Source organism: Sclerotinia sclerotiorum, genomic scaffold (genome assembly GCF_000146945.2).
Source record: "Sclerotinia sclerotiorum 1980 UF-70 scaffold_18 genomic scaffold, whole genome shotgun sequence".
Lineage (NCBI taxonomy): Eukaryota > Fungi > Ascomycota > Leotiomycetes > Helotiales > Sclerotiniaceae > Sclerotinia > Sclerotinia sclerotiorum.
In genome coordinates, this window is record NW_001820818.1 from 863,880 (window position 1) to 889,226 (window position 25,347).

Sequence of the window (25,347 nt, forward strand, 5' to 3'; positions counted from 1 at the left end):
AGAAATTTAAAAGGAAGCTCAAATTACCTCGTTAGGGGGTGAATTATATAGATAACCAACATGTAGGTATACAGTATACAGTACCAATACAAAAGTATCGAAATAGCTAAACGAACCCCTCACTCATTCTATCCTTTACCCCTCATTCATCATCCTACTCCAAGTTCAACCCATCTTGCCCCTCTTCAAACCCCGCACAACTACCAAACTCAGCATTATCAAATCAAATCAAATCAAATCAAATCAAATCAAATCAAATCAAATCAAATCAAATCAAATCAAATCAAATCAAATCAAATCAAATCAAATCCAACATACCAAAATCTCATTTAGAACCAAAGAATCTACCACTTAACAAAAAAACTCCCAACTGCAAGAAAACAGAATGAAGAAAAATACAATCTCAGATACGATATATCACAATATATTATGAAGCCAATTCCTAGTCGATAATCACACACCCGTTATCTATTTGTAGCAGGATGGAATGAGAGAGAGAAATCCTTTCTATCAGTAATAATTACCTATAGCTATTAACGATTTAAATCCCATCGAATCTCTACAAAACGCAAAAAAAAATAAAAATACAAAAAGAAAGGTAACTGCATACGAGAAAGATCACCTAAGTGTTTTTACTAATACTTTAGTCCTACTGATACCATACCACTACAGCAAGACTATCATCTAGCAGGCTATCATTCAGTACCTAGATAAATACCCATCAAAAGTATCTCTTACAAGTCTTACAAGAAATTCATCATCAAAAGCAAAAAGCCCAGTTGTGTTTTCGATTACTGGCCATGTAATCTTATATACTCTCATATTAGAAGACGAGATGTGATTTTCTCATTCAAATCGATATCCAACTACGAGTAACCTAATATTTGATCTAGAACACTTGTTCGAAATCCTACTTAAAAGGATAATCTAGACTGCAAAGTTTAGAGTAGTGAAAAGTCGTGAGGGGAAATGAGAGAGAGAGGTATATATATATATAAATAAGAAAATTAGTGAGTAAGTATGTATGATACCTACCTATGTACAGTAGTGGTAAATACTGTATAATATATATTCAAATGTTAACTTAACTCACGTGCTTATATAACTGGCACAATATACCTAGTATTCAATATTTCAATATACCCTCAAAGCACATTCACTATACCGCATTAATTAATATCTCCCAAAACTCCCCTCAAGAATATCTATTCCTCCAATTCCCGAAATAAGGCTTAAAATTACTATTACAAGACTCAACCCATACAAAAACCTACTTCTACTATCAACAAACCACACGACCCCCTCAAATTTCACTACGTACAAACTCCGTACCGTACATGAAAATATTACTCTGTACATAACATATCTACTGTACTGGAATATACATCACGACTACACACCATACACACCATACATACATAGTACATACATACACATACATACACAAATGCACAAACAAGCAGCTAGCAAGGCTACCAAACAGCACAATTGACAAGTCATACATCTATACATCTATACATACATGACCCGCGTCTAAACAATTGACGTGGTACCATCATTCCCCATTGCGTTCTCCCTAGGGCCTAGAAAGTGTGGAGCGCGTGCATTAATGCTTTTGTTTTCGCTTGTGGCATTACTCGAGTAAGGGGATGGGATGGGATTGACCTGACTTGGTGCACCAGTGGTGTTTGTGGGGTCTTTGTATGTATGTATGCATGTATGTATGTATGTATATGTCGAGCAACATTATATAAATTATTGGACAATGGATAGATAGACCGAGGAGGCGTGATGTGATGTGATGCGATATAATATGTATGATATACGGTGAGTATAACATACTAATATAGATAGAAGGCCTAATTAATAGCCGTTGATTTCTTCAAGAACCCAACCGATAGCTAGGTCATTCATTATCCTGGCACTTGTTAAGCCGTTTCTAAGTACATAGTACATACTACATACCCTTAATCACAGATACCTAGTAGGCTAGTACACACTCCACAACGTTCCTAATACGTACAGTATCGACTAGATGGACGGCGGACTGGAGGGGCAGAGGGGCAAGAGAAGTGGAGTCTACTACGTACACTAGTGGCTACAACATCATACCTATGTGAATAGAATCTTAAGCGGTGAAGCCTACTGCCGTGCGGTGCAAGGTAAATTTTTCCTTCAAAGTTCAAACGCGTCCCGTCCTATTATTCCGTCGTAATAATAATGGTATCCTCGATGGAAATCTCGAATGGGAAAGATGTACTCCGTGTATGGATAGCGGGGCGGGAGGAGTTGCATTGGTTGGTTGGAGGAGTTGAATTGGTTGGTGGAGTGGAGGGAATCTACTCCGTACGGTATTCCGGTACTGGATGGTACCGTTATGTACGTATTGCCGGGTAAGCGGTCAAGTAGGTATGATATGATATGATGAGAAGACCGGCCTAGAAATTCTTTTGATGAAGGGGGGGAAACGGGAGGTGGAGTTGTGCATTGCATTTGTGAGTGGGGTATTCCTTAGTGGTGGCGCTGGTGGGTGAATGTTTCGTATTCTAACAGGATAGGATAGGATAGGGGAAGGAAAGGGGAATTTTTGATAGGTATTTTATTTTCTGAGCTTAACATTTCAATTCTAAATATCAAAGATCAAAAAGAGAAAAAAATACCAGAGGGGTAACTTTATCCCCCCCAAACTCAACCTCCGTGCCACAATGTACAATGCAGTAGTAGTAGTAGTAGTAGTAGTAGTAGTAGCACAGTAGTACGTACGGTTCCCAAATGTTTCAAAATGTTTCAAACATCATATCATCGTCTTGCGCAATCCAAGCTGATCTTTGATCCAGATTTCATGCTGTTGCGTGTCTTGCGTCTTTGCGTTTGCGCACTGAAGTGGTAATCTATACTGAAATGGGGTGAGTTTGTTTCATACAGTAACAACATAGAATGGATTGAAGATATAACTCTATGGTGGCGAAGGAGATGGATGTGTGGTGATGTACTTTTTTGGTTTGGGATTGGGGATTGTGGGTTGAGGGTTAGATGTTGGAGATACTAGGTATTCATGCCGTGTTTGCGCGAGGGAGTATCTTGAGAATCTAGATTCTCTTCTTCTGTTTGATCTGGAGGTCTGATCATGACTTGGAACTTAGAAGTTAGATATTCGAACTGGCTTGTAAATACTAAGCATAGTACAATTAACTTGGTAAGGAAAATACTCCTCTTAGATCCATGATGATCTGACTGTACGGAGGATCTAAAGATTGATTTTTCAATGTAACATCATATAAATATGCCACACACGCCACTCTAATACTACTCTGGAACTGATTCTAGATAGAAAGGGAGAGAGAGGAAGGGAATGAAATGGAATGAAAGAGAAGAGTGTACATTAACTTATGCAAGTACCATGCAAGGACAAATACACACCGTACGGAGTTCTGTATATAAAAAAACTCACAACTTCTTTTTCAGGATACTCATCCGAAGATTTTATTCATGTGAGGGAGGACTGATAATCTTGCATCCCATCTATCTATCTCTATTTGCCACTCGCGGTATTCGTACGTGCCGCTCCAAAGCATGAAGGATAAAATCCAGCCTCTCACATAATAAAGCGGAAGATGGAAGAAAGAAAAGATCATCAGCTGCTCTTTCCTCCGACTTTCTGCATAATGAAGTGTATGAACTTTGATGTACGGAGTAGGTAAGTGTATAGAGTATGCGCGCCGTGAAGATGGGGAGAAGGGCCGGAGGAAAAAATGTGCCATGTCATGAATATCACGAGGTTTGGTGGATAATGTTTGGGGGGGGTTGCGCTGACTGGTCTGGGTGGAACGGTGTTTTGGAAGAGTTGGGGTAGTGTGATTTTTATTCGGGGGTTGCATTGGATTGGATTGGATGGGATTGGATATTGGGTATTTCGGATTGATTCGTTGTATGCTAATACAATAAATGTATGATGATCTTATTACTCCGTACAGATAGATGGATGAGATTCGAGTTGTATGGGGGAGGAAGCCCCGGCGGATAATTGATAGTATTGTATGATTGATTGCTTGTAGCACCAACACCATAATAAATCAATATCTAGGCTAGAAATTCCGGTAACGGAGAAGTACATGGAAGAAAGCCGAAGGTTACTAGATATTCACAATTATGTTGTATTTCTTATGTGAGGAAGATGGAATGGAAGGATGAAGGAATGCATTTTTGAGGGAGGGAAGCAGGGAGTAAATGTACAGAGTACCTATGTAAGACGGTTTATAATTAACCATGGTGTAAGGTTTATTAATGTGTGCTGATGTGGCGTAGAAATGCTGAGTGAGAACCGAGACCGAAGGCTGTAGGGGCTGAAAGATTGCTATGCTAGAGTCAGTACCTACCGTACTCAGTACTCAGTGTATTAACGCCAAGATAAGAGAAATTATATCCCGACCAGTGCTCCGTACCTTGAGGGATATACAGAGGATACAACGTATAATAAATTGACTTTTAAAAGTTTCAACTACCCCAAAGTATACCCTCACACAAAGTATCCCTCTCGGTATATAACATTCATTTAAGATGTTACAACCTACACCTAACTACCGGTACCGACGATATCTCGCGAAACAATCAAAGTTCTCGAACAATTCCATTTCTATGGAGTTTATACGTTTCGCATTGATACCCTCGCACGTCTCCTCTTCCCCCTCATCAGTCAAATCTCTTACATACAGGAATTCTCAACCCCTGATCGGCAAAGGAGGGGCAAGCGCCTAGGAAAGTTTACGAATCAATCTTGATTATTCCTTGAAGCTCTCTCTAAGAGAACTTCAAAGTTCAAGCCACTTGAAAGAAATATACTCTCTCTACCTAGCATCTTCGTCTCTAAAACCCCGGTTTGATGAACGTAACTTAATATCAATCATTCGATACCTGATATTCCAACAAAGAGTTCCACCCCGAAATCCACGCGGCTGTTGGAGCTTGGGTCTACAGATACAGTACTTTGTAAGGTTACAGATCAAAAGTTTATCTCTGATAGGTTCTGTGAAAATACCTAATGAAAGGCAAGATGTTTGGTCAATGATCATTACTCGTACAGTACTGGTATTTCTCTAACGTCCAAGTTAATTTATTAGTGCTGCATCTTTTTTGGGTTAAAAGTTAATTGAGGAAGGTTTTTGATTTGGAACGCTTGGAACGTTCGGGAATTTAGTAAAGATAGAGTAGGTCTTTCAATGAGATGGCTGGTCGGTACAAGCTATGGCATTGGGACATCTCCGTGTGTAAGTTCAAATAAAGGGGTTTGGTCCCGTTCACGAATGATGTTCTTTTTGGGGTATATTTCATACTGTACCGAGTAATACGGTAGTGGTGTTCGTACTTATCAGATCATTTCCTGGTAACCCACCCAGTATACGGAGAGGCTCCACTTGAGCTTCATCATGGTGACAGGTTAATTGCTCGTAATAGATTCAATTGAGGAGATTGCTTGATAATGATGGTGCTTTTACGAGGTTATGAGGTTGTCAGTGAGTATTAGATAGGTAGTGAGTGGTATCTACCATCCAGGTATTCATCTAGGTAGATAGCCATCAGTATCCAAGTAGAGCTTATGTAAATCTCCCATCTTGGAAGCCTTCTTAATTCTTAGAGGCGGAATCGTGTGGTAGGTATTGTTGGGTAATCATCTAATTTTAGGATAAAATGAATGCCCAAATAAATCCTCCCTTCAGCTTCTTTCTAATTATTGCCATATTCCCATATAATATAGATAATTCTTCCCTTCATTCTCACGTATGCTGCTGGTATGGGGGCGGGACATTTCTGGCATGGTATTCTTACCAACCATTCATAAGCTTTCAAAGCTTTCAAAGCTATGAATGAGTTCAGACCTGGGGCCAACGGAATTGGAAATGGAGGCTGTGTTTAATAATAAGTTGGGTTTGTACTACTTGTGTGCCAGTGTATGGGGTAGACTTGGTCAGTCAGTAGCAGTAAGTAGGTACTTTCTTTGTACAGCAAAAAAGACTCTGCCTCTGCCCACTCTTCCACTTTGCCCAGATGTGTTGGAAAATGATACGAATGTTCAGTACTCCATATGAATGATATTCTGGAACTCGAACTCTGGAACTCTGGATACCCACCAAGAGTAAAAAAGAGGGGAAAGCTATCTACTGCACTCTGCGTGCGGATACTCTCTAGAATAAAAATAAAGTTACTCGTACGGAGCTAATAAATAATTGATTCAAATGGCGTGAACTTAGTGACATTTGAAGTTTGACCCTAAACTCGTTCGAGGAAGTTCTCTGATAAAGCCATGATCTTATTGAGAACATCCCTTTGCCAGTCCAAGATCATTCTTATTGATTGGTCCCTTTCCATTCGCCGTTGTGGTATGTTGTGGTCTTGAATGCTGTAGTTGCCCCTTAACCGAACACCGTGTTCAAATGATAAAGAGGACAGATCTCCCACCTCGAGATTATTTTCCCACTCTACCCATTTCCCTCACACAAGTTTCAATTCTTCAATCATCTTCCCTCTTCTTTTTACTTCTTACATCCTTGTTCTTCCTTTTTCTTTCTTTATCCTCTTAATTCTATTCGTTAATTGAATTAAGGCATTTCGACATCAGCCATCTATCTCAGGCATCCATCTCAAGGCAGCCATCCTCAATCCTCGTCCCATCGTTTTGACTCATTCATTCATTTTCTTGTGGGCCATCTGTCCTCATCCATTATGGGCTTGTCCACATTAGACTTCCTCCACACTATTCTACTTTTACAATAATTATCGTGCATATTTCTTGGGTGTAGCTTTCTTTTTCTCCATCATCTAGATCCACTAAAGATACATTTGAGAATCGGAGAAATCAGTTACATCACATCACATCACGTCTAATCAAATTAGATCAACTCGAGGTCGAGGTCGAGGTTGAGGTCGAGATCGTCAAAAAAAAAAAAAACACAAACATTCATACATACCATACAAGATGTCGACGCCGAATTTGAAGTTTGAGCAATCCCCGGCAGAGTCTCTCGCTGAATCATTCACCTCAACTCCCGGTCAACAATATACTTCACTATTTCATCCACATCAAAGTATGGAGCCAATGCAAGCCTTGACTCCGCAATCTTTCGATGATGATAGCATGTTTGGAGATGACATGACTGGGGAGATGGGTGGAAGTTTAGCTGGTACACCTGCACCAGAGAAGAAACCGGTAAAGAAGAGAAAGTCTTGGGGTCAGCAATTACCTGAACCCAAGACCAACCTACCTCCTAGGTAATTAATACAATCTGCCGCTCCATAAACTATAACATGAGCTAATCATCTCGCAGAAAACGAGCAAAGACAGAAGATGAGAAGGAACAACGTCGAGTCGAAAGAGTCCTTCGAAATCGTCGAGCAGCTCAAACATCGAGAGAGAGAAAGAGACAAGAAGTCGAAGCTCTCGAAGCACAAAAACAACAAATCGAACGTAGAAATCGTGATCTGGAATTACAATTGGCGAATATGGCATCTAAATATGAAGCAGTTCGTCGAAAGCTTGAACAATTCACCGGTATGACTGGTGAAAACATTACATCAACCTTCACCACCCCATCCGTCAATTCCACTCCAAATCGTTCGGAAACTTTCCACGCCAAATCTCCAATCGCTCTCACGAAAGGATTATTTGAATCAGAAGATTCCTCAATCCAACCAATGATGACACCAATTAGAGATACTCACAATACTATGCAATCAGCAATGGGCACTGTTGATTTAGCATCCGTTTCACCTCCACCCATGGAATCAACTGATGATGGCTCATTCCGCGCCAGTTCTTTCGGTATGACACAACATCCTGCCGCGATGTTGTGCGACCTGCAGTGTCAACCGAAAGTACAACGGCCTTGGATGAGTTCAGCTCAGAATATTCTAATTACACAAGTTTTGGCCAATATCCTCTGGATCCAAATGATGGGTTTGACGGCCATCTCGAATATCCTGATTCCCTTGGAGCAGATCAAACTTTCTTTAACGAAAGGGTCGGTCCTATTGCCGACGCCTTCAGTAATAACTTTGATAATCTGGCTGGCGACAACATCGGCGCCGCTAACGATGCCTTATTCGAGGATTTCATTCACCAAGACGAGATCACACAATCTGCGCCCGAAGTTCACTCTTCGGATTCGTTTATTGAGAAGACTTTTAGCCTGCAGTCCCAACATGGCGCGTCCTCTTCTGGATGCGACGTTGGCGGCAATGCGGTTATCGTCTAAACAACAAATGGCCGGCGATTGTATGAACGGCGCTGATGTCTGTGATCTTCGATATGGTGGTAAGTCTTCCAGTTTGGAATCTTTAATGACGTTGTCTTGGGCTATTAAAGTTATAATGAAGGAACAGGCACAGACGTCGAATATTTCAGAGCCGGACGCGGTAATGAATTTCGGGCAGTCTTTTGGGGAAGACTTGTTTGGATTAAGAGAATTTACTAAGGTGCAAGTAATTGGGAAATCTTGTACTAAGGTACAAATACATGTCAAATCTTTTATGATGGATGGTGGTGTAACGGGTGAAAAGTCCTTGGATGGACATTGGAGTATGGCGTTGGAGGATCAACATAAAGAATCCTCTTGAAGTTAGCGATATCTAAGTCTAAGTTGGCGTGCTAGACTTTTGTATCATTATTGTGCCATCATCATTGTGCCAATATAATAAATTTTTTGTCATAAGCAATTATTCGTTCCCCATTATGATATGTGACTGTGATTGTGTGTGTTCCTACTTACCAGTTGATATTAATGACGCTCCGCTGGGCCACTGCCGTGGTGGCTTCTTCGTCTCGCTCTGTTATGGGGTAAGGAGATGACCTACTTTCGTCATGATCATTTTACCTGTTTCGTTTTTGGATGATACCTTATAGTGCCGCAGATACGAGAATTTTATCTATCTTGAAGAATCAAGAATCAAGTATCAAGTATCAAGACCTAAAGGATCCGGATTTGTAGAATTGTAGAATTAGAATTAGAATTGTAGTGAAGGGAATTTGGAGGCGTTTTATATTAATGGTTTAAATTGAGGTGAGGTGAGGTGAGGTGAGTTGAGTTGATAACCTTAGATAGGTATAATTAGAGAGAAAAACTCTGCTCGCTTGTTGCTTTATATAAATAGGTTATAGGTTATAGGTACGGAGGGAGGAGGGAGGAGAGTGAGTCGTGTAACTAGGTAGGTAGGTAGGTACTGTATATATAGATAGGATTGTGAATTAATTAGCTTCTGCATCAGGATGTCGTGAAGGAGATTTTTTATCCATGGAAAGCTAAGCAAGATGCTACTTTGAAAGCACAAAGCAAGATCTAGAATTACCCATCTAGCTGTCGTCTATCTAGACGAGTGACACAACATCTTACGGTGTTCAAGCAGATATTACGACTCGAGTGTCTCTTTCGACCTCAACACCAGCTACGATGCCATCAGCACTAACAGCTTCGGAAACCTGTCAGGAAATACCTAGCAGAATCAAAGCACTATAGCCAAGTCAGCCTAATACAGTTAATTATCGTCGTCCATGGTTGGCTCCACCAATTCCAGAATCTTTCACCGACCTAGATTCAACGTTAACGAATGAGACTGAAGATAGTGTGGAAAGCAGGACAGATAAATATGATAAGAAACACAGAGCATATGTACTAAAGATATAGGTCACAGAAGAGACCCTCGCGATTTCACTTAAGAGTGGGTAATTGGTGTCAAAGATGGAACCAGAGAGATAACTTTAACTAATCTTACATGAGCAAGTCACGACGCGGAGGACTTTCTACAAAATTCATGATTCGAGATAGATTTGCACATGAACAGAATACTACACTGAGGTTCATCTCCAAGGTACAAAGTTGGTATCTCAGAAGACGATATTGGTGTGTTCTTGCGGGCTGCTATATCCATCACAAGAATAGCCATTCCTTCGATGAAACTCTGCTACCAGATCAGATCTACATTACTTCATACGGAGTACGACTATGGGAAATATGGCGAAGACAGCAGAATAAGTGTGCTACCGGCTCATATTACAGACACAGCCATACACCAAACAGCTAGAAAAATATACAGAACCGTAACAAAAGAGATGATGTCCAGACAAGACACTCGCCTACAGCTATATCGAAATATGAATACATACCCTGAAGACTCGAAAAAGAGAGACAGTAGATACCTTCCTCTTTCCTTTTTCCTATATTTTGACTTATTTTCATTTCCATTTTATTTCTCCAAAAACCCATAAATTCAAGGGTCAAAAACCCACAGGACTTATTCCCCAACCTTATATTAATTATCAGGTTAAATGATTCTCTAGGAGTCTAGGAGATATCAGTTTGATAGCAATTTCTTCCATACAGAACAAAAGATCTCTTTTGGAAATAGAAAAATAGGCTAGATAATATCTTACATGAATTACCAAATAACTGTTGCTTTTTTCCCTTTCTAATCATGCTGAGTGTTTGGTTATGCGGATCTTTGCATTGGATTGCATAATTGTGAATACACCTACCTACCTACCTACCAAGTAATCTTACGTATGAATATATTTTTCTCTTGTTTCCTGGTGGCAATGGGGCTGGTGAGATGATGGCTGTCTTTAAGGAGACCTTGCTCTTGCCTCAACCCTCGAAGGGAATTGTACTTTCGTGGTATAGACTCTGAACTCATAACTCATAATAGATGATCGAGTATTCTTTCTTTTCAGCCAGGAATTCTGCGTATAAATCAGAGATAGTACCATTCATCTACCTCTCCTATCCTATTCCCTTCTCTCTTCTCTTCTCTTCTCCATCCACTCACTAGCAAACTTCCCAGCGAGCTCATAGAACCCACGCTATTTATTAGCGGACTACATATCGTATCCGTAGAATCCAGCTCAGCCCAGCTCAGCTTTCTACTACACGAAATATGAAACATTACAGTGCTTTCCAGATCATTCTCCCCAACTCCTCGCAACCCGCAGAACAAATATCAAAAAATCCAAATTCCTCGCATCAAATCCTCAAACCTACTGCCTTATCTTTCATCCTTCCCAAAATCTATCATCGACCTACCAACTTACTCTCTCCACATCATATCCCCTCCATCCATTCAACCAACCAGCCATATATTACACCAATCCATCACAGCTCCACAGATTCACAGGGTAAAGACCTACTTACTTACTACTTACTTACTTACTTACTTACTTCTCCACTAAATCCAACAGCAACTCCTGTTCTTCAACCCTTCAACTCCCCCCATTAATCTATTCAACTTCCCTCCCCTCGTTGATAACCACCACACAACAAATAACCATCAAGCAAGCAAGCCAAAAAATAAACTCCACATCAAAAACCACGCATAAAGTATAAAATTTTTTTATTTCTTTCTACTCTAATCGATTTATTTATTTGCGTACGATCATATAAACATATAATTCGCTCCCCAAGGTATACCAAATGCCAATACCGAATGCTCAATACCAATAACCATAGAAAAACGCCATTCTACCGCACCTTGCAATTTCATATGGCAATGGCTACTATTTCCAAACATTCCCATCATCATCAGCTCAAATACCTGCAGCACTCCGCACCCTCTCTCACAACTTCCCGCTCTTAAACCAAATTCAAATGCTTAGACCCCCTCACCAAACTTGTTTTGCCGCCGCTCGCAAATCATCTGCATTTAAATAGTCCATTCCCTCTTTAACAAGAACATCCCACACATGATTTCTTAATCCAATAGGCCAACTGGGTAAATCCCAATATCTAGCTTTAAGACCTCTTTTATGCGCACCTCTAATTTGTCCACGAATAATCTTCATTTGTTTATGATTTAATTTCCCTCTCCATATTTTGCCCACTGCTTGATTAAAAGAAACGGATGCGTAATATGAGTTTAGTGAGTTAAACTCTGTGTTGGATGATACACCTGACATGCCTTGCCCTTTGTTTGATTTCTTATGAGGAACTGAAGCAGAGCTTCCAGGCGCAAGACCTTCTGCACTTTCTTCATCTTCATCTTCATCTAATTCTTCACCTGGTGCATCGTCATCGAATTCAGGCAAATCTTTCATTTCTTCGGTAGTATGTCTTGGTTCCCACATTATATCAAGTGGCGCATCAAAAAAGGTATCGCGATAGGTTGAATTTTGGGTAAGGACATCAAATGGTGTATTTCCTGTCCCAACAACTGTAATGGGTCGTGTATGTAGCGTATCATTCTCGACATATGAGAGCCATCCACGTTTTCTCAGTGGTTCGAGTTGTTCCAGAACCCATTGCCATGTTTCTGCACCATCAGTCTTTACATCTACCAAAAGAGTCAAAGATTTTTCATCATCTGAATCAAAAACTCCATGATTGGTCCCATTATAAAAATCAGTTGTTGGATTTTGTCGTTCGAGGATATCGACTAAAGGGTTGATGTAAAGAGATTGAAAGGTCCGATTTCGTTGTAATGAAGCAGTGTTGTGTCCAACGTATAAATCATTATCAAAAAGCCATACATCTGCCTCCACTCCTGTACATCCAGCTCGTAATGCATCAAATAATGGCACTCGTCTCCAATAATCATTGTGCGAATGACATGGAATAGGGCGTATATCTCGTGTGAAATCGGTCGGATACCATGCTAAACCCTCAGTTCCTGTTCCAGGCTTTCCCCAATTCTTCAAAACATCATCGATATCATGACTCCAAAGTAATGTTGCAGCACCGAATAGAAGGTTTGTGAGAAGAAGAATTGACCTGAGACAAATTAGTATTAAATTCCATTATAAACGGTACTTGCAGAACTCACAATATACTGAAACCACTTATACCTCCAAAGACGAAATAATTGAATATCCCATTCTTTCTTCGGTGCCTTTTAGCGTGTTTATGTAAACCTGTTAATAATCCATCACCAACATCTGTATCGATACCCTCAATCTCATCGAAAGATTGCTTCCTCCTACTCTTTAACATTTTATTCCACCAATAACCCGCCTGACTGGACTCTCTTGGTCTTGACACAAATTCATCTTGTAGGGTCGGCGAATCTGAATATTCCAATGAATCTGCTGGCTTCCTTGGCTTCTCCATTGTGGAATGAAATTGAAATGATGAACTAGGTGAGTGAATTGAGGCTTGGATATCGTCATCATGGAAATCTCGCGGGGAACCATTTAACGTTTGGGTTATTTCATCATATCTTTCAGTAGCTCCGGTGGCATGACGAATTGATGGTAAGTGGGACATGTTTACGGCGTATTGATGTTTCTTATCGAATGGAGTTGAGGAACCAAGACTCTTGGCAGGGTCTGCCAATGCTTTTTCTCCAGCTGGGGGAGTACAAGGTTTATAAAAAAACAATCCGGATTCGATAGAAATGGTAAAGATTATTGGTAAAAAAGTCCTTTCTTTCGAACCCACAGTGAAACAGTTATGTTTGAGTCTGAGGAGTGAGTAGTTTGTTGCTTGGACGAGATTTCAGTCTTCTACTATGAGGTATTAAAGACATGCGACGGGTATCGCTGTTTGGTGTTGGTTCAAAAGTGCCCCAGCCCAAGGACCAGAGACACAGACCCAAGTTCCGTGCGTTTGTTGCAGAGAATTTTGCCTGATGGATCAAACAGGATGGGCCGATGAAAGGAACAAGTTGTTTAGTTCTTTGCAATTGTCATTCTCGAACCGTAGTTAGAGCTGACAGGCGGTACAGTTCTAGGTCCGGAGTGCTTAGTTGTGTTACTATGGTTGCTAACACAGGTAGGATTTGGGGCGTTGAGGATTTGGTGAGGATTGACTTGGTCGTTCGATTGGAAAGGTTTCTGGTGGCTATACGAGCTACTGGGTATATGGCTGAAGTTTCATGATCCAGGTGCAAGGGAAGAAAGGATGAAGGAGGAGAGGAGGAGGAAGAGAAGAGAAGAGAAGAGAATAGGAGTCAAATATCTAAGATGGGCTAATGGCTAATGTTTAATGGGTTATTGGCTTAAAAATGGACAGTAGAAACAGAAATGCGAGTATTTAGATATAAGTAATATCGATGTTGGCGGCACTTTTGGCTTCAATTCTGACTTGCAATTGACTTGAATCAAATGATTCGAGAAAACACATTTGGGATAGTCATCAGTCACATCCTTCCTTTGGTAGTCTGCATCTGCATCTCAACACATGTTCCCCACGGAGGGTGAATCTGATTCTGTTTTCGGTCATGTATCCTGGCATTTTCCTATAAATTAAGCACATTTTCAATGTCTTCATCCCATATGTCAATCCCCATCCTACAATCGAAAGAATCTAGACCTGTAGGCACAATTAAGGAACAAACTGCGCCGCATGCATCAAGCACGTGCAATAAGCCACTGTCAAGAAATGCCTCGAGATCTTCCATCGAACAAAAGTCAGAAACAAGACGCATTGTCTGTGATTTTCCATGATAATTGTATGACACAATACCGGAGAATGTCATCACATAACATGATAGGATAAAAGCAATGAACGTAGGTACTAGGTACTTGATCTTTAATTTGTCGTTGATTTGTATTCATATTTTGTGTTTGATGATGGGATTGATGGACTTTGTTGTGCGGAATCTTTAGTCCGTCCATCGGTGGTCTACGGAGTCCAATTGTGAGAAATCAGTGCTAAGCTCAAAATATCTCACCGCCTAAAACCTACAGCAGAAAAACTTAATGCCCTTCTATCTCTTTGCGCCGAAGTGAAAATATATGAAGTTTCAGACCACGACAAGAATATTAAACCATTACCCATCCACCACCAAATATGCCTCATAAACATACTCGTAAAGGTGGGGAGGACAAATCTACGTATGATCCCTCATGCCAATCATCATATTCTATTCCTAACACAATGTCTCAACAGTATTAACTTACCACCCACCACGATCGCAAAACCTTTGCCTGTTTCCAAATCTAGCAATGCCAATGGAATCTTTACCAGTGAACTAGATTCCACACGCAAAAATAATAAGAGGAAGAGAAATACCAATGCAGACGATGATACACCTAAAGCGTTTGCAAGACTTATGGCTTTTAAGTCCGGACAGAAATTACCAAAAGGATTGGACGATGGATTGAAAAAACCAAAGGCCAAAAAAGCGAAGAATAACGATGGTGATTCGCAAAAAAAGGATGTGCCAACGCCAAAGAAGGAACCAGAAATGGAAATTCCGAAGATTAGACCAGGAGAGAAGATGTGGGAGTTTTCAGCAAGAGTTGATGCAGCATTACCAGTCGGAGGATTAATTCACAAGAGTGCTAAAGGTGGTAAAGATCCATTAGGTCTCAAGCAAGGACGTACAAAGACGGAGAAGAAGATGCATCGAATGTATGATGAATGGAGGGAAGAAGAGAAAAAGATTCAGGAGAAACGACAGGAGGAAGCAGAGTTGAGGGAAGAAGATGACATGGAAATGGATGGAGAAGGACAAATGCAATGGAAATCGGAAATTAATACAACTGGAAAAACAGGGAAGAATAAGAAGAAAAAGAAGAAGGTGGTGGGAGAAATAGATGATGGGAATGATGACCCTTGGGCAATAATTGCGAAGAATAGAGGTGAGGTGAAGGCGGGTTTGAATGATGTGGTACAAGCTCCGCCGACGTTCACTAAGGTTCCTAAAGCTAAGTTCAAGGAACTTCATGGAGCGAAGGTGGAAGTGTCAGATGTACCCAAAGCAGCTGGAAGTTTGAGGAGAAGAGAAGAATTGGGTGAAGAGAGGAAGAACATTGTTGAATCATATAGACAAATGATGAAGGATCACAAGGACAAAGCCAAGTCACAGTAATATATCCAGATGGGACATCTTAGTTTGACCTTATAGATAATACAAAATACGCAACCTTCATGAGTCTACTTGTCAATATTTTATAGTCATTGAATGATATCAATGCATTCAAATCAACTGTGCTAAAAATAGCACTGGGATTTTCTATCAGCCTTGTCAACGAGTTGTTTTTTACCGCCGAAGTCTCAGCCTTGTTAGATTCCCCTTTATCCAATCAAATCTAAAATAAATCATGCATCAACGTTCAGGCTACCAAAAAACCCCGCATTACCCGCTTAAAAATTTAAGCTTCTAGCCTTCATCGCAGAAAATATTGACCTTCAATTCACATGCATGTCGCAAAAAAAAACATTCAACAGTACAATAACGACTGCAACATTTACTCTTGCAAATTCCTACTGCTTCTATCGATTGAATCGAATACATAAAAGTATGATAATCGATAATATTTCACAATGCCAAAAGGAAAAGAGGAAATAATGGATTGGCTCTATCAATTCGTGAAGAGCTTTGGAGAGCCTGGTGAGTGAAATTTTATATTCAAAAACTTTCAGCCTCGTCAAAAGTTAGTTCGGGAATTCTTTCGATTGGATGTTTGATGACCGGGGTCATCGATATACACTGTCTCCATGAAGAGCAGGTTTGTTTCAGCAAAATGTCATGATGGCTTAGTGGTCTGGAGTCGCATTTGAGGGAGCGGGGCTTTTTTGGGGAGTTGCTCGAGAAAATCGCATGGATGTTCTAACCATCACGTGTGATCGACCAATAAAATCATCTGCACCCTTCCATCATAGGGAAAAGAGACTTGAGGCGAGAGAGTTTTGCTGATTAGGTCAATTTCAGGTATTGCTATACAAGATCTTTCCGAGAAATTTGATCAAAATTTTAGGGAAGAGGTTGCTGCAAATGAGCAGGTCAAAGATGAGGTTTGGCAAACTTTTATGAGGCGAGACGGTGTGAGGATAGAGGGCTCCGAGGAAGAGGTTGGCGTGATGAAGAGTTTGGAGTGGGGTGATACTCTAGCTTTGGGTTATGGAGTTAGGAAGGTTGTGATTCAAGCAGAATCAGTTGATGTTGAAATGGTTGAGGCCGCCATGGAGAGACCTAGCGAGCAGGAGTCCGGAGAGGTGCCAGTGGATGAAAGCGATGAAACTGCGCAATCTGATACCCAGATAAATTCATCCAAGTCAGTTATTACAGACGTAGCGACTCTGGTTCAACGATCACCGGAGCCAAAAGAGCAATTTATTCCAGTCCGAAATGGTTCATTTACAAAAGCAGTTTCATCCTCTGAGCAAAGGTCTGGCAATAAGAAGTCGTATAAGATTGCAGATGATCCACGGGCCACCCAAGGTTCACAAAGGAGATTACAAAGTCTTTTGAATGCAGCACGCGCTGAGGCTGACTGGTTCCATACTCCCAACCTTGCAAATCAACCGCAAACAAACAATGCAGCCAAGGACGTCGAGAATACTGTGCATTCCCCTATCGAGAGTACCCATATACCTGAGACTGATCCTCCACCGCAAATTCAAACACATACTGTTCCGAAGGATTCTCAAGTTCAACATCCAAAGCCGTCGGGCTCCACTCTAGACACAACTGTTACCCCCAATGGTCAACAGCGCAATGAGATGGACACTGAAATTCCAAAACATCTAGCAAAAGTACAGATGTCGATAACTGGTCAATCTACACCCGCAGTTGGATACCAACATAATTCCGTACTGCCCAAAAACGCGGCCAGTAAAGTTGCCCAGCAGACTATCTCAACTGAGAATGATGAAGATGGTATTGACTATTTTACGCCAAAACCCACCCGCCATGGACCCGTGCCAGGACAAAGAAAACGTGGCCGTCCAAAGGGCGCCGGTCGTCAAACCAGTCCTAGGAATCTGTCAGTGGAGGCAAGTTCTCCGAAAGATCCGGCATCTATGAGCTTCTCATCCCTTGCAGAACTGGAACAATTTCAAACCCCAAAACCCCCGCAGAAAAAGCGTGGCCGTCCCAGAGGACCAACCATCAAACACAAAGGACCTGTCAATGAACCACCTGCAGAGATAAGTTCCGAGGATTTAGCCGACACAGGGCTTCACATAACAGAGTCGGGACTTCGTACATCTCGAAGACAACCGAAACCGCGACAATTCTTTACCCCCACCCGGACAGAATCACCTGAACCTGAGCCTGCGGCTGTCAAATTTGGCAAATCTGCGGATTCTCCTACATCATCGAAGTCCAAACCCCTTCGAAGGCATCGCGAACCAATCTATACATCCTACGAAGAACTGTTAAGGGAAGAGGACGATCAGAAACGCAAAGCTGGAATTGATGGCGTCTACATCAATCCCATCGATGCAAAAGAAGGAAGATCAGTTGCTCGAAAGAAGACATTAGTCGTCTTGATAAAATGCCAAAAGCTTCGTGACCCGGATCTGCTGGAAAATCGGAAAGGAACATGGATTGAAGTGCTTGCCGAGAGGAGAAAGGCTTTGCAAGCTATCGTCGAAGCAGAAGCAGCGAAGATTGCTGCCGCCGCTACTGAAGAGGAGAAGTCCAAGAAAAGGAAAAGGGATGAGAAATCCGAAGTAGAACGTTCAAAGCGCCCAAAGCCTTCAGATACCGAGCCCGAACAGTCATTGATGGTACCTAGTGCCGGAACTAAAGAATCACTAGATGCTTCTGTTGCTGAACCTACAGAGGCGGAAGCTCCCATTGTTGAGCCTGAAAAGGCATCAGAGGTTCCCAGTATTGAAACTGTTGGAGTACCAGAAGTCGCCATTTCCGGACCTGCAGAGTCATTGGATTCCGCCGGTCCCAGTCCAAACCCTTTCCCCTCGGATGAAGAAATAGCTTCGGAGTTTGAGAAGTTCAAGGCCCTTTCCGTTGCAAAGCCATCAGAAGTTTTGAATTCTAATACCGAATCCTTCCCGTCAAACGAGGAGTTGGCACTAGAGTTTGAGAAATTTAACAGTGGATTTGCCCAACAGCCTGATCAAGGCTTTACACCTGAACCATCCGGGCCGCCTAGATCAACAATCGATCCTTTTGTAGCAAACTCAATGCAACATGGGCAGCGGACTACGGAATGGACATATCCGAAAGCTTCTGCAAGTACTCCGAATTCGCAAAGTGCAGGGCCAAGCTCTTCTTTTCCTACAATGTACATAGATTCTACGCGTCCACGGTCACCTCAATCTGGTATCTCGCATTCGATTCCACCATTTGAGTCCCTGTCACACATCAGACATCAGAATGACTCGCTTCACAAAGAAGCCCATACAGCTGCAATGCATCACCCACAACAACCACGATGGACCGAATCTTTAGAACCACATCAGACATCCTCGACCATCCGAAATTCTTTACCTCTAGCATCGAATATTAATTCTTACAATTCACCGTACAGTAGACAATCTGGGCAGGATCACATCGCTGATCACCATAACCAGCCTCCATACCATGGAAACGCTCCGGTATCTTCTCGAGCAGACAGGTACATTTCCCCATATGAAGAACAGCAACCTGCGCCATCATTCCTAGCTCTAAACCCTTGGTTAGCTAGGAATCCTGCTCATCTTCACAGCCCGGTTCATCGAAGCCCGGTTCAGCAAAGTCCAGCACAAAATTCCTGGCCTGCTGGCTTCTTACCGCCCGAACCTCCTAGACCATCGCAGATGCGTCCAAAGACCAAATGGCCATCTGGCTTCCTAGCTCCAAATACCCTTCCGTTAGATGCCACCCCATCTAGTCCGATGACCATTGGGCCGATGCAGCAATCAAGTCCTGCTGCGTCACATGCTTCTGACCCACCTTCAAAAGATCATATATCACAAGAATCGGTTCACAGCCGCCCAAATTCACATGGAAGTCCCCGCTTAACGAGCCATCCGCCTGTGCCGCAGCCTCAATTTGGTCAATCTGTTCCATATACCTCTTCGCCGTATTCTAGGCCTGCGGTTTCTACAACGAGTCAACAGTTGCAGGGTCTCGAAGAAAGACAAAATGATTACGGCCAAATGCAAATGCCATCGACTCTTAACCAAGAGTTCAAATCCATGGATTCTGCGCTACCAACACCACATACAGAACCTACAAAAAGTCATGCGCACCCATCTAGACCCGAAACTCAGGAACAGGATCAGACACCAGCCCGAAGCGCAGCGCATGAAGCACCTGCCGACAGCCATGCACAACTGGCGGGACTCGAAAACGAAAGGGAGGCTCAGGCACAATCCCAGAACTCACTCGCGGGCCTTCCTTCCTCTGCTGATGGTCCTGTTTCAACACAAGCTGTGGAGCAAAGTCAACCTGATCTTGTATCTCATCAACCACAGCCTGGCAAGGCTACAGGATCTCAACCCAGCTCTAATCAACCTGCGGCGTCAATTCCAGCTCAATTACACAGGTCACCATCAATACAACCCCCTTCAGAATCAACTTTAGAGCCAAGGAAACGAAAGAGGTCCACTCCTAACATAGCACAATTACCAAGCCCACAAATTTCAGCGGCGATGAGCCCCACCTTGCCAGAATCTTCAACTGTCATTACTGAAGCAACTGAACAAATGTCACCGCCAGCCACCCCCGATGATGTTGAAGGTTTCAAAAAGGCTGAAGCCATTCCGTTTGAATCAGTCTTTGCTCGCATGTCCTCAATTTATAATACGGTGATGGGTAACCTCATTTTGTCTTCTGATAAGACAACTTTGAAGTTCTGGTCGATGGTTGAAGGAACGACTGATCCTATTTGGACAATGGAAGTTTGGAAAATGGCCGAAAATCCAATAGTCTCTATGCCAGGTTCAAATCCAATGGAGTTACGTTTGAAGGAGAAGAAAGATGATGAATCAATCATTGTTCATCGATTTTTGATTGCTCGTACTAAGGAAGCTCATAAGTCTGCAAATGAAATGAGAGCAAATTTGGTTACTGCTCGAATCTTCGTGCAAATGGCCAATCCTCAAATACTCCAAGCTGAAGATCCAGAAATAATCGCTACTAAGCCGTGGAAATGTGAAAAGTGTGGTGCCAGGTTCAAGAATAAAGAAGGTATTAAATACCATCTTTCTAAATCACAGACGACCTGCAACCCAGATTTCGATCCAGAGACCTTCAAGCCAAAACCACATGGTAAACCAAAAAAGGAGACACCGAAGAAGGCTAAAGTGACCAAAACGAAGAGCAAACCTGTGGCCCCTCCAGAGAAGGAAGTTCGGCCTGAACCGACAGATGAATCTGAATCCGAGTCTGAACCTGAAGGAGGCGACTCTGATGATTCTATCTTTGAATGGGCTGCAAAAGTTGCTACGTTGAAGAAATCTCCGAAAAAGCAAAGAGGAGACAGAGGAGAGCCGGTCATTGGTAGAAGTGGAAAAGTCTACAAATCGTTGGGAGGCGAAAGACCAGCACTATTGGAAATCGTTGAAACAGTGAGGCAGACACCATCACTTACGGAAGAGCTCGCAAAGATTCCACCATTGCCCCAAATCCCAGATCAATCACTCCCAGAAGTAGTCTCGCCTATGTCAAAAGAAAAGGTTGTTAAGGATATTATTCTTTGTCTCCTTCGAGCTAATAATGCGTTACCTGGTGAACGTGGTCTCTGGTTCGCTTTCGTTGCATGTTGGCTTAGATATTATCCTACTTCCAGGGTACTCCCCGAACACAAACTATTTGCAAGAGCTCTCGATGAGTTACTTGAGGACAAAGTACTTTCAAAGATTACATTCGATTTTCCTGGTGCTAGGAGCAGAACTATAAGCAGGAGCATTTTAGTCGATCCGAAAGTAGCTGCCCCTTCGTCAGCTGATATTGCCAAATTGAAAGATGACACAAAAGCCAAGCATCCTGATTTCTATATTCCACCTGGATTTTCTCCTCCGGGTGTCATTTTGGACATCCTGAATGCTATTGGAAAGCCTCCACCACTGGCCCCGGAGATGTCAGCCGCACAACTTAATGAGATACTAGGGCCTGATGAAGATGCAGGCAAAGGTGATTCCTCAGATGATGATTTTAAACCTAATAATCACGCATTAGATGCAGTAGATGACCTTGAAGATGACCCTATGGACCTAGATTTGGATTCTGACGATGCTGGGAGCGAGTTTTCACCGTTTCCGGAATATACCCCTACGCAAGACTTCCAGTTTACCTCATTGCATCAGCCAATACCTTCAAAGCTTAATGGCAGTCAAATGAAATCTCGTGTGAGACGCCCAGGTCATCCTTTGACTCTTGAAGAGCGAGAAAGAAGGCAACATGCAAATGCTCTGCAGGAACAGACATGGACTCCGTTACCAACAGCATTACAAAATTCAGAGAATGGCGCATGGGATGTTTTCTCGAAGCCAAAACGAAGCTACAAGTTGAGAGAACGTCTTCCGGAGCCAAATACGTTTATGCAAGACCCTTCTGGTTCTTGGTCTGTTAGACCTTTTGGACATGGTGTGAATCCCATCTTTGCTAGACCGAATAAGATGGTTGTTGGAAATCCTCAAGGCGAACATTATCTTCAGCAGCGAGTAGATAGTCATCGACCAGTCATTCATCCTAACATACCAGTCATGCGTCCGTCCATTCCATCAAAGTTTTTCCTCAACAAAAATCTTCAAGGAGACTTAGCTGCTCGACCTGATGGTCACATAGAGATCTCAGATGCTACCGGACTACCAAAAAGGCATTACACATATCGTACCAGATCACAAAAGAATCCAAAGATTTCAAGGTATACTGGACATGCAAAGCGAGGTTATAGATCATTAACACCAGACCCTATGGATTTGATGGAAGCTAGCATCAATGGCTTAACTGAGCTTGATATATTGAATCACTATGAAGCGAAGCCGCTTGAAGAAGGAATTGGTCGCCAAACCAATCCTGGGTTGGCTAGCATACCGTCTCCTCCAGCGACACCAGGTCTCCCTCATCTTTTCTCGAATGAATCTGCTGGACTCTGGGATCTTGCTCATCCTTTTGTAGCTTGCACTAATGTTGAAAAGCTTAAGATGCAGTGGCTTGATCGTACAGCTTTCACCTTGGAAACGATACCATACTCAGCCCTCGAGGATAATGATGACTTACCACCAGAGCAACAAACTATCATTGGACCCAAACCCAAAAGACAACAAATCAAAGAGCCACATATTGGTGTCCGTAAAGGTCTAAAAAACAAATGGGTAATGCCTCGACGTCTCACATCTGCACCAGATGATCTTCTTGGTGTTCATAGAGATGTGAGATACGCTGCAGAATTACTCGGCACTCAGATGGTAAACTACGATATGAATATTCGGAGAAAGAGACAGAGATTCAAGGAACAGGGTTTAGCTGCTGATGAAGAAGAACGATTGACCATGGGTATTGTTGTCATTCGAGCATTGCTTGGTGGGCTGGAAATGAACATTGATTGGGTCATACTTGGTTCCGTCTTTAAGGATTATTCCTTAAACTTTTTGAAGAAATGGTGGCAAGTTGTTTGGGCAAAGAAAAAGCCAATGGTTGAGAAGTTGACAAAAGACTTTCAGGAAGTTTTTATCATGGGTTACCGAAAGAGTCAAATTCAATCAATTGATTACGATCATATTGTCGACTACGATTTCAACACTTTAATAGATTGGGCCATGACCAAGATCAATACTCCAACCCCGGAAAAGAAGGTGTTTGATCTCCCGAACTCATTTCCAGAGCTCAAGAAGAAATATGCATTAGTCCCAGAAGCTCGAAGTAATTACTGGTCGGAACAATATTACTATCCTCTTGCAGCCGTTTATCAGAGAATGAATCTTGTTAACTCTGTGCCATTTGCAAATCCTCTACAACAAGAAACTCCAACTTATGAGATAAATGACTATGCACTAGCAAAATCCTGGTGTAGGGCAGCGGCCGTTACACCCGATCATTTATGGGATAGCAAAGCAGCCAATAAATTGCTCAATCGTCTTCCCAGTTCTGTCATTATCAAAGCTAGAGAGGATTTGTTGAAGAACAAGATTATTACCAAAAATAAGCGTCTCCGCACCAACGGCCGAGTCTACAATCTTCCAGATGCTTTCAACGCGGTTTTCGTCCGTACTGGAAAGATTATTTACGAAAAACAATACCGGGAAGCTTATGAGTTCAAATGCGAATTAGATCAAAAATTCCGAAATGGTGAGACCATTGTTAATATCCCATGGGGCGTAAACGAGGGTGCCGTATTAGCTATTACGAACCTACAAGCTAATGGATATATTTACGTTCAAAAAAGCAACATCAGAGCAAACAAATTCGGTCTTACGGAAGGTGGATATGAAACTAGACTTATTGATAAAGCGAAATATCGTTTCCAAATGGATATTACGCCCACTTCAAATTATGTTTATAATCATGCAATTCCGAACCTCGATGCATTAATCTCGGACCCTCCATCTCTCGGCTCACGAGGTGCAATTCCAGTTTGGAGAAGTATAAAAGGGGAAATCATAGAGGGTATGTGGAGAAAAGTCCTCTTAGGAGTTACGGGTGCTTTCGTATTACGAAGTAGTATCGACATTGAAGGATTAGAAAAAGTATTCGCGCCTAGTCTCGACGCATGGGAAATTAAACAATTGATAGACTGGGGGGTTGAGAAAGGTGTTTGGCGAAAGTGTGATTATGAAGGCTTGGGAGCAACGGCTAGAGAGGCAAGTGATCTGGAGGGTTGGGAGGTGGGTGATTGGTGGTGGATGATTGTGGGGAGATATTTGGTTGAGAGTGATCGGGAATGGAGCTGATTGAGTATTGGTGAGACTTTAAGGCGTTTTGAGGCAAGCAAATGGAAAATAGGGAATAGGAGTGTATGTATAATATGGAGTTTTTAGGGGGGAATGGTTACAAACAAAGTATAGTAGATCATGGAGTATGGTATTTCGAAAGCACGCAGTTCGTGCTAGATGAATTTAGTGATAGTTCAGGCAATTAAGGTACTATTAAGTAATAATTTCCTAACATATTCCAATGACCCAATCGTCACTAGCTCCGAACATCCATCCCAAACTCCCATTTCTCGGTATTAAGCTGATATCTGATCTGCCAAAATTAAGCCACCAAGACAGAACCCTCATTCACCCTCCACCCTAACCTAACCTAAACCTAAAACTAAAACTAAAACTAAACCATAGTCAAAACCAAACTCCCCTCACTACACTCCCTAGAATCGCGCTTGCAATCTCCCGCAGACGCGAGCGTGGTGATTCGCTCATAGCATCGGATTGGGGCTGTGGCGCCGCGTATTAAGGTGGTTGTGGGGAGGAGGGCTAGGGCGGCGGTTGAGGGGGCCGGGGTTAGGGGGGTTAGGGGGATTTGGAGGATTTGGGGGATTGGGAGAGTTAGGGTTAGGGTTATGATTGTGACTGTGGTTGTGATTATGGTTGTGAGGATTTTTTGAGTGGTGGACATGTTTGGTTTTTGTGATTCTGTGTTTGGGTGGTTAGGGGGTTCAGTGGTGGGTTCTTGGTGGTTTATGCTGTATGCTATGTGAGGTACTGTATGGAGTGGATTATTGGGTTTTGATCGTTGGTATTGGTATTTATATTGGTA

At 42.2% G+C, this 25,347-nt stretch overlaps 7 protein-coding genes across 7 annotated transcripts; 6 read left to right on the plus strand and 1 right to left on the minus strand.

Annotated features, from left to right (window-relative positions):
* Positions 1–2,220: 2,220 nt before the first annotated feature.
* SS1G_11657 (predicted protein) lies at positions 2,221–2,591 on the plus strand (the record flags this gene model as incomplete). The annotated part of the gene is made up of 2 exons (XM_001587614.1): positions 2,221–2,393; positions 2,564–2,591. 2 exons carry the CDS (start codon positions 2,221–2,223, stop codon positions 2,589–2,591), a joined length of 201 nt encoding a protein of 66 aa, XP_001587664.1.
* A 4,379-nt stretch (positions 2,592–6,970) lies between these two features.
* On the plus strand, positions 6,971–8,246 carry SS1G_11658 (hypothetical protein; the record flags this gene model as incomplete). Its single annotated transcript, XM_001587615.1, has 3 exons — positions 6,971–7,263; positions 7,320–7,813; positions 7,990–8,246. The coding sequence occupies 3 exons, from the start codon at positions 6,971–6,973 to the stop codon at positions 8,244–8,246; spliced, it is 1,044 nt and encodes a 347-aa protein (XP_001587665.1).
* Positions 8,247–11,638: 3,392 nt separating this feature from the next.
* On the minus strand, positions 11,639–13,079 carry SS1G_11659 (hypothetical protein; the record flags this gene model as incomplete). Its single annotated transcript, XM_001587616.1, has 2 exons — positions 11,639–12,743; positions 12,796–13,079. The coding sequence occupies 2 exons, from the start codon at positions 13,077–13,079 to the stop codon at positions 11,639–11,641; spliced, it is 1,389 nt and encodes a 462-aa protein (XP_001587666.1).
* A 342-nt stretch (positions 13,080–13,421) lies between these two features.
* On the plus strand, positions 13,422–13,849 carry SS1G_11660 (predicted protein; the record flags this gene model as incomplete). Its single annotated transcript, XM_001587617.1, has 2 exons — positions 13,422–13,438; positions 13,747–13,849. 2 exons carry the CDS (start codon positions 13,422–13,424, stop codon positions 13,847–13,849), a joined length of 120 nt encoding a protein of 39 aa, XP_001587667.1.
* A 396-nt stretch (positions 13,850–14,245) lies between these two features.
* On the plus strand, positions 14,246–14,416 carry SS1G_11661 (predicted protein; the record flags this gene model as incomplete). The annotated part of the gene is made up of 1 exon (XM_001587618.1): positions 14,246–14,416. The coding sequence occupies one exon, from the start codon at positions 14,246–14,248 to the stop codon at positions 14,414–14,416; it is 171 nt and encodes a 56-aa protein (XP_001587668.1).
* Positions 14,417–14,762: 346 nt separating this feature from the next.
* On the plus strand, positions 14,763–15,786 carry SS1G_11662 (hypothetical protein; the record flags this gene model as incomplete). Its single annotated transcript, XM_001587619.1, has 2 exons — positions 14,763–14,806; positions 14,862–15,786. The coding sequence occupies 2 exons, from the start codon at positions 14,763–14,765 to the stop codon at positions 15,784–15,786; spliced, it is 969 nt and encodes a 322-aa protein (XP_001587669.1).
* A 455-nt stretch (positions 15,787–16,241) lies between these two features.
* Positions 16,242–24,542, plus strand: SS1G_11663 (hypothetical protein; the record flags this gene model as incomplete). Its single annotated transcript, XM_001587620.1, has 3 exons — positions 16,242–16,308; positions 16,630–19,282; positions 19,373–24,542. The coding sequence occupies 3 exons, from the start codon at positions 16,242–16,244 to the stop codon at positions 24,540–24,542; spliced, it is 7,890 nt and encodes a 2,629-aa protein (XP_001587670.1).
* Positions 24,543–25,347: the final 805 nt, after the last annotated feature.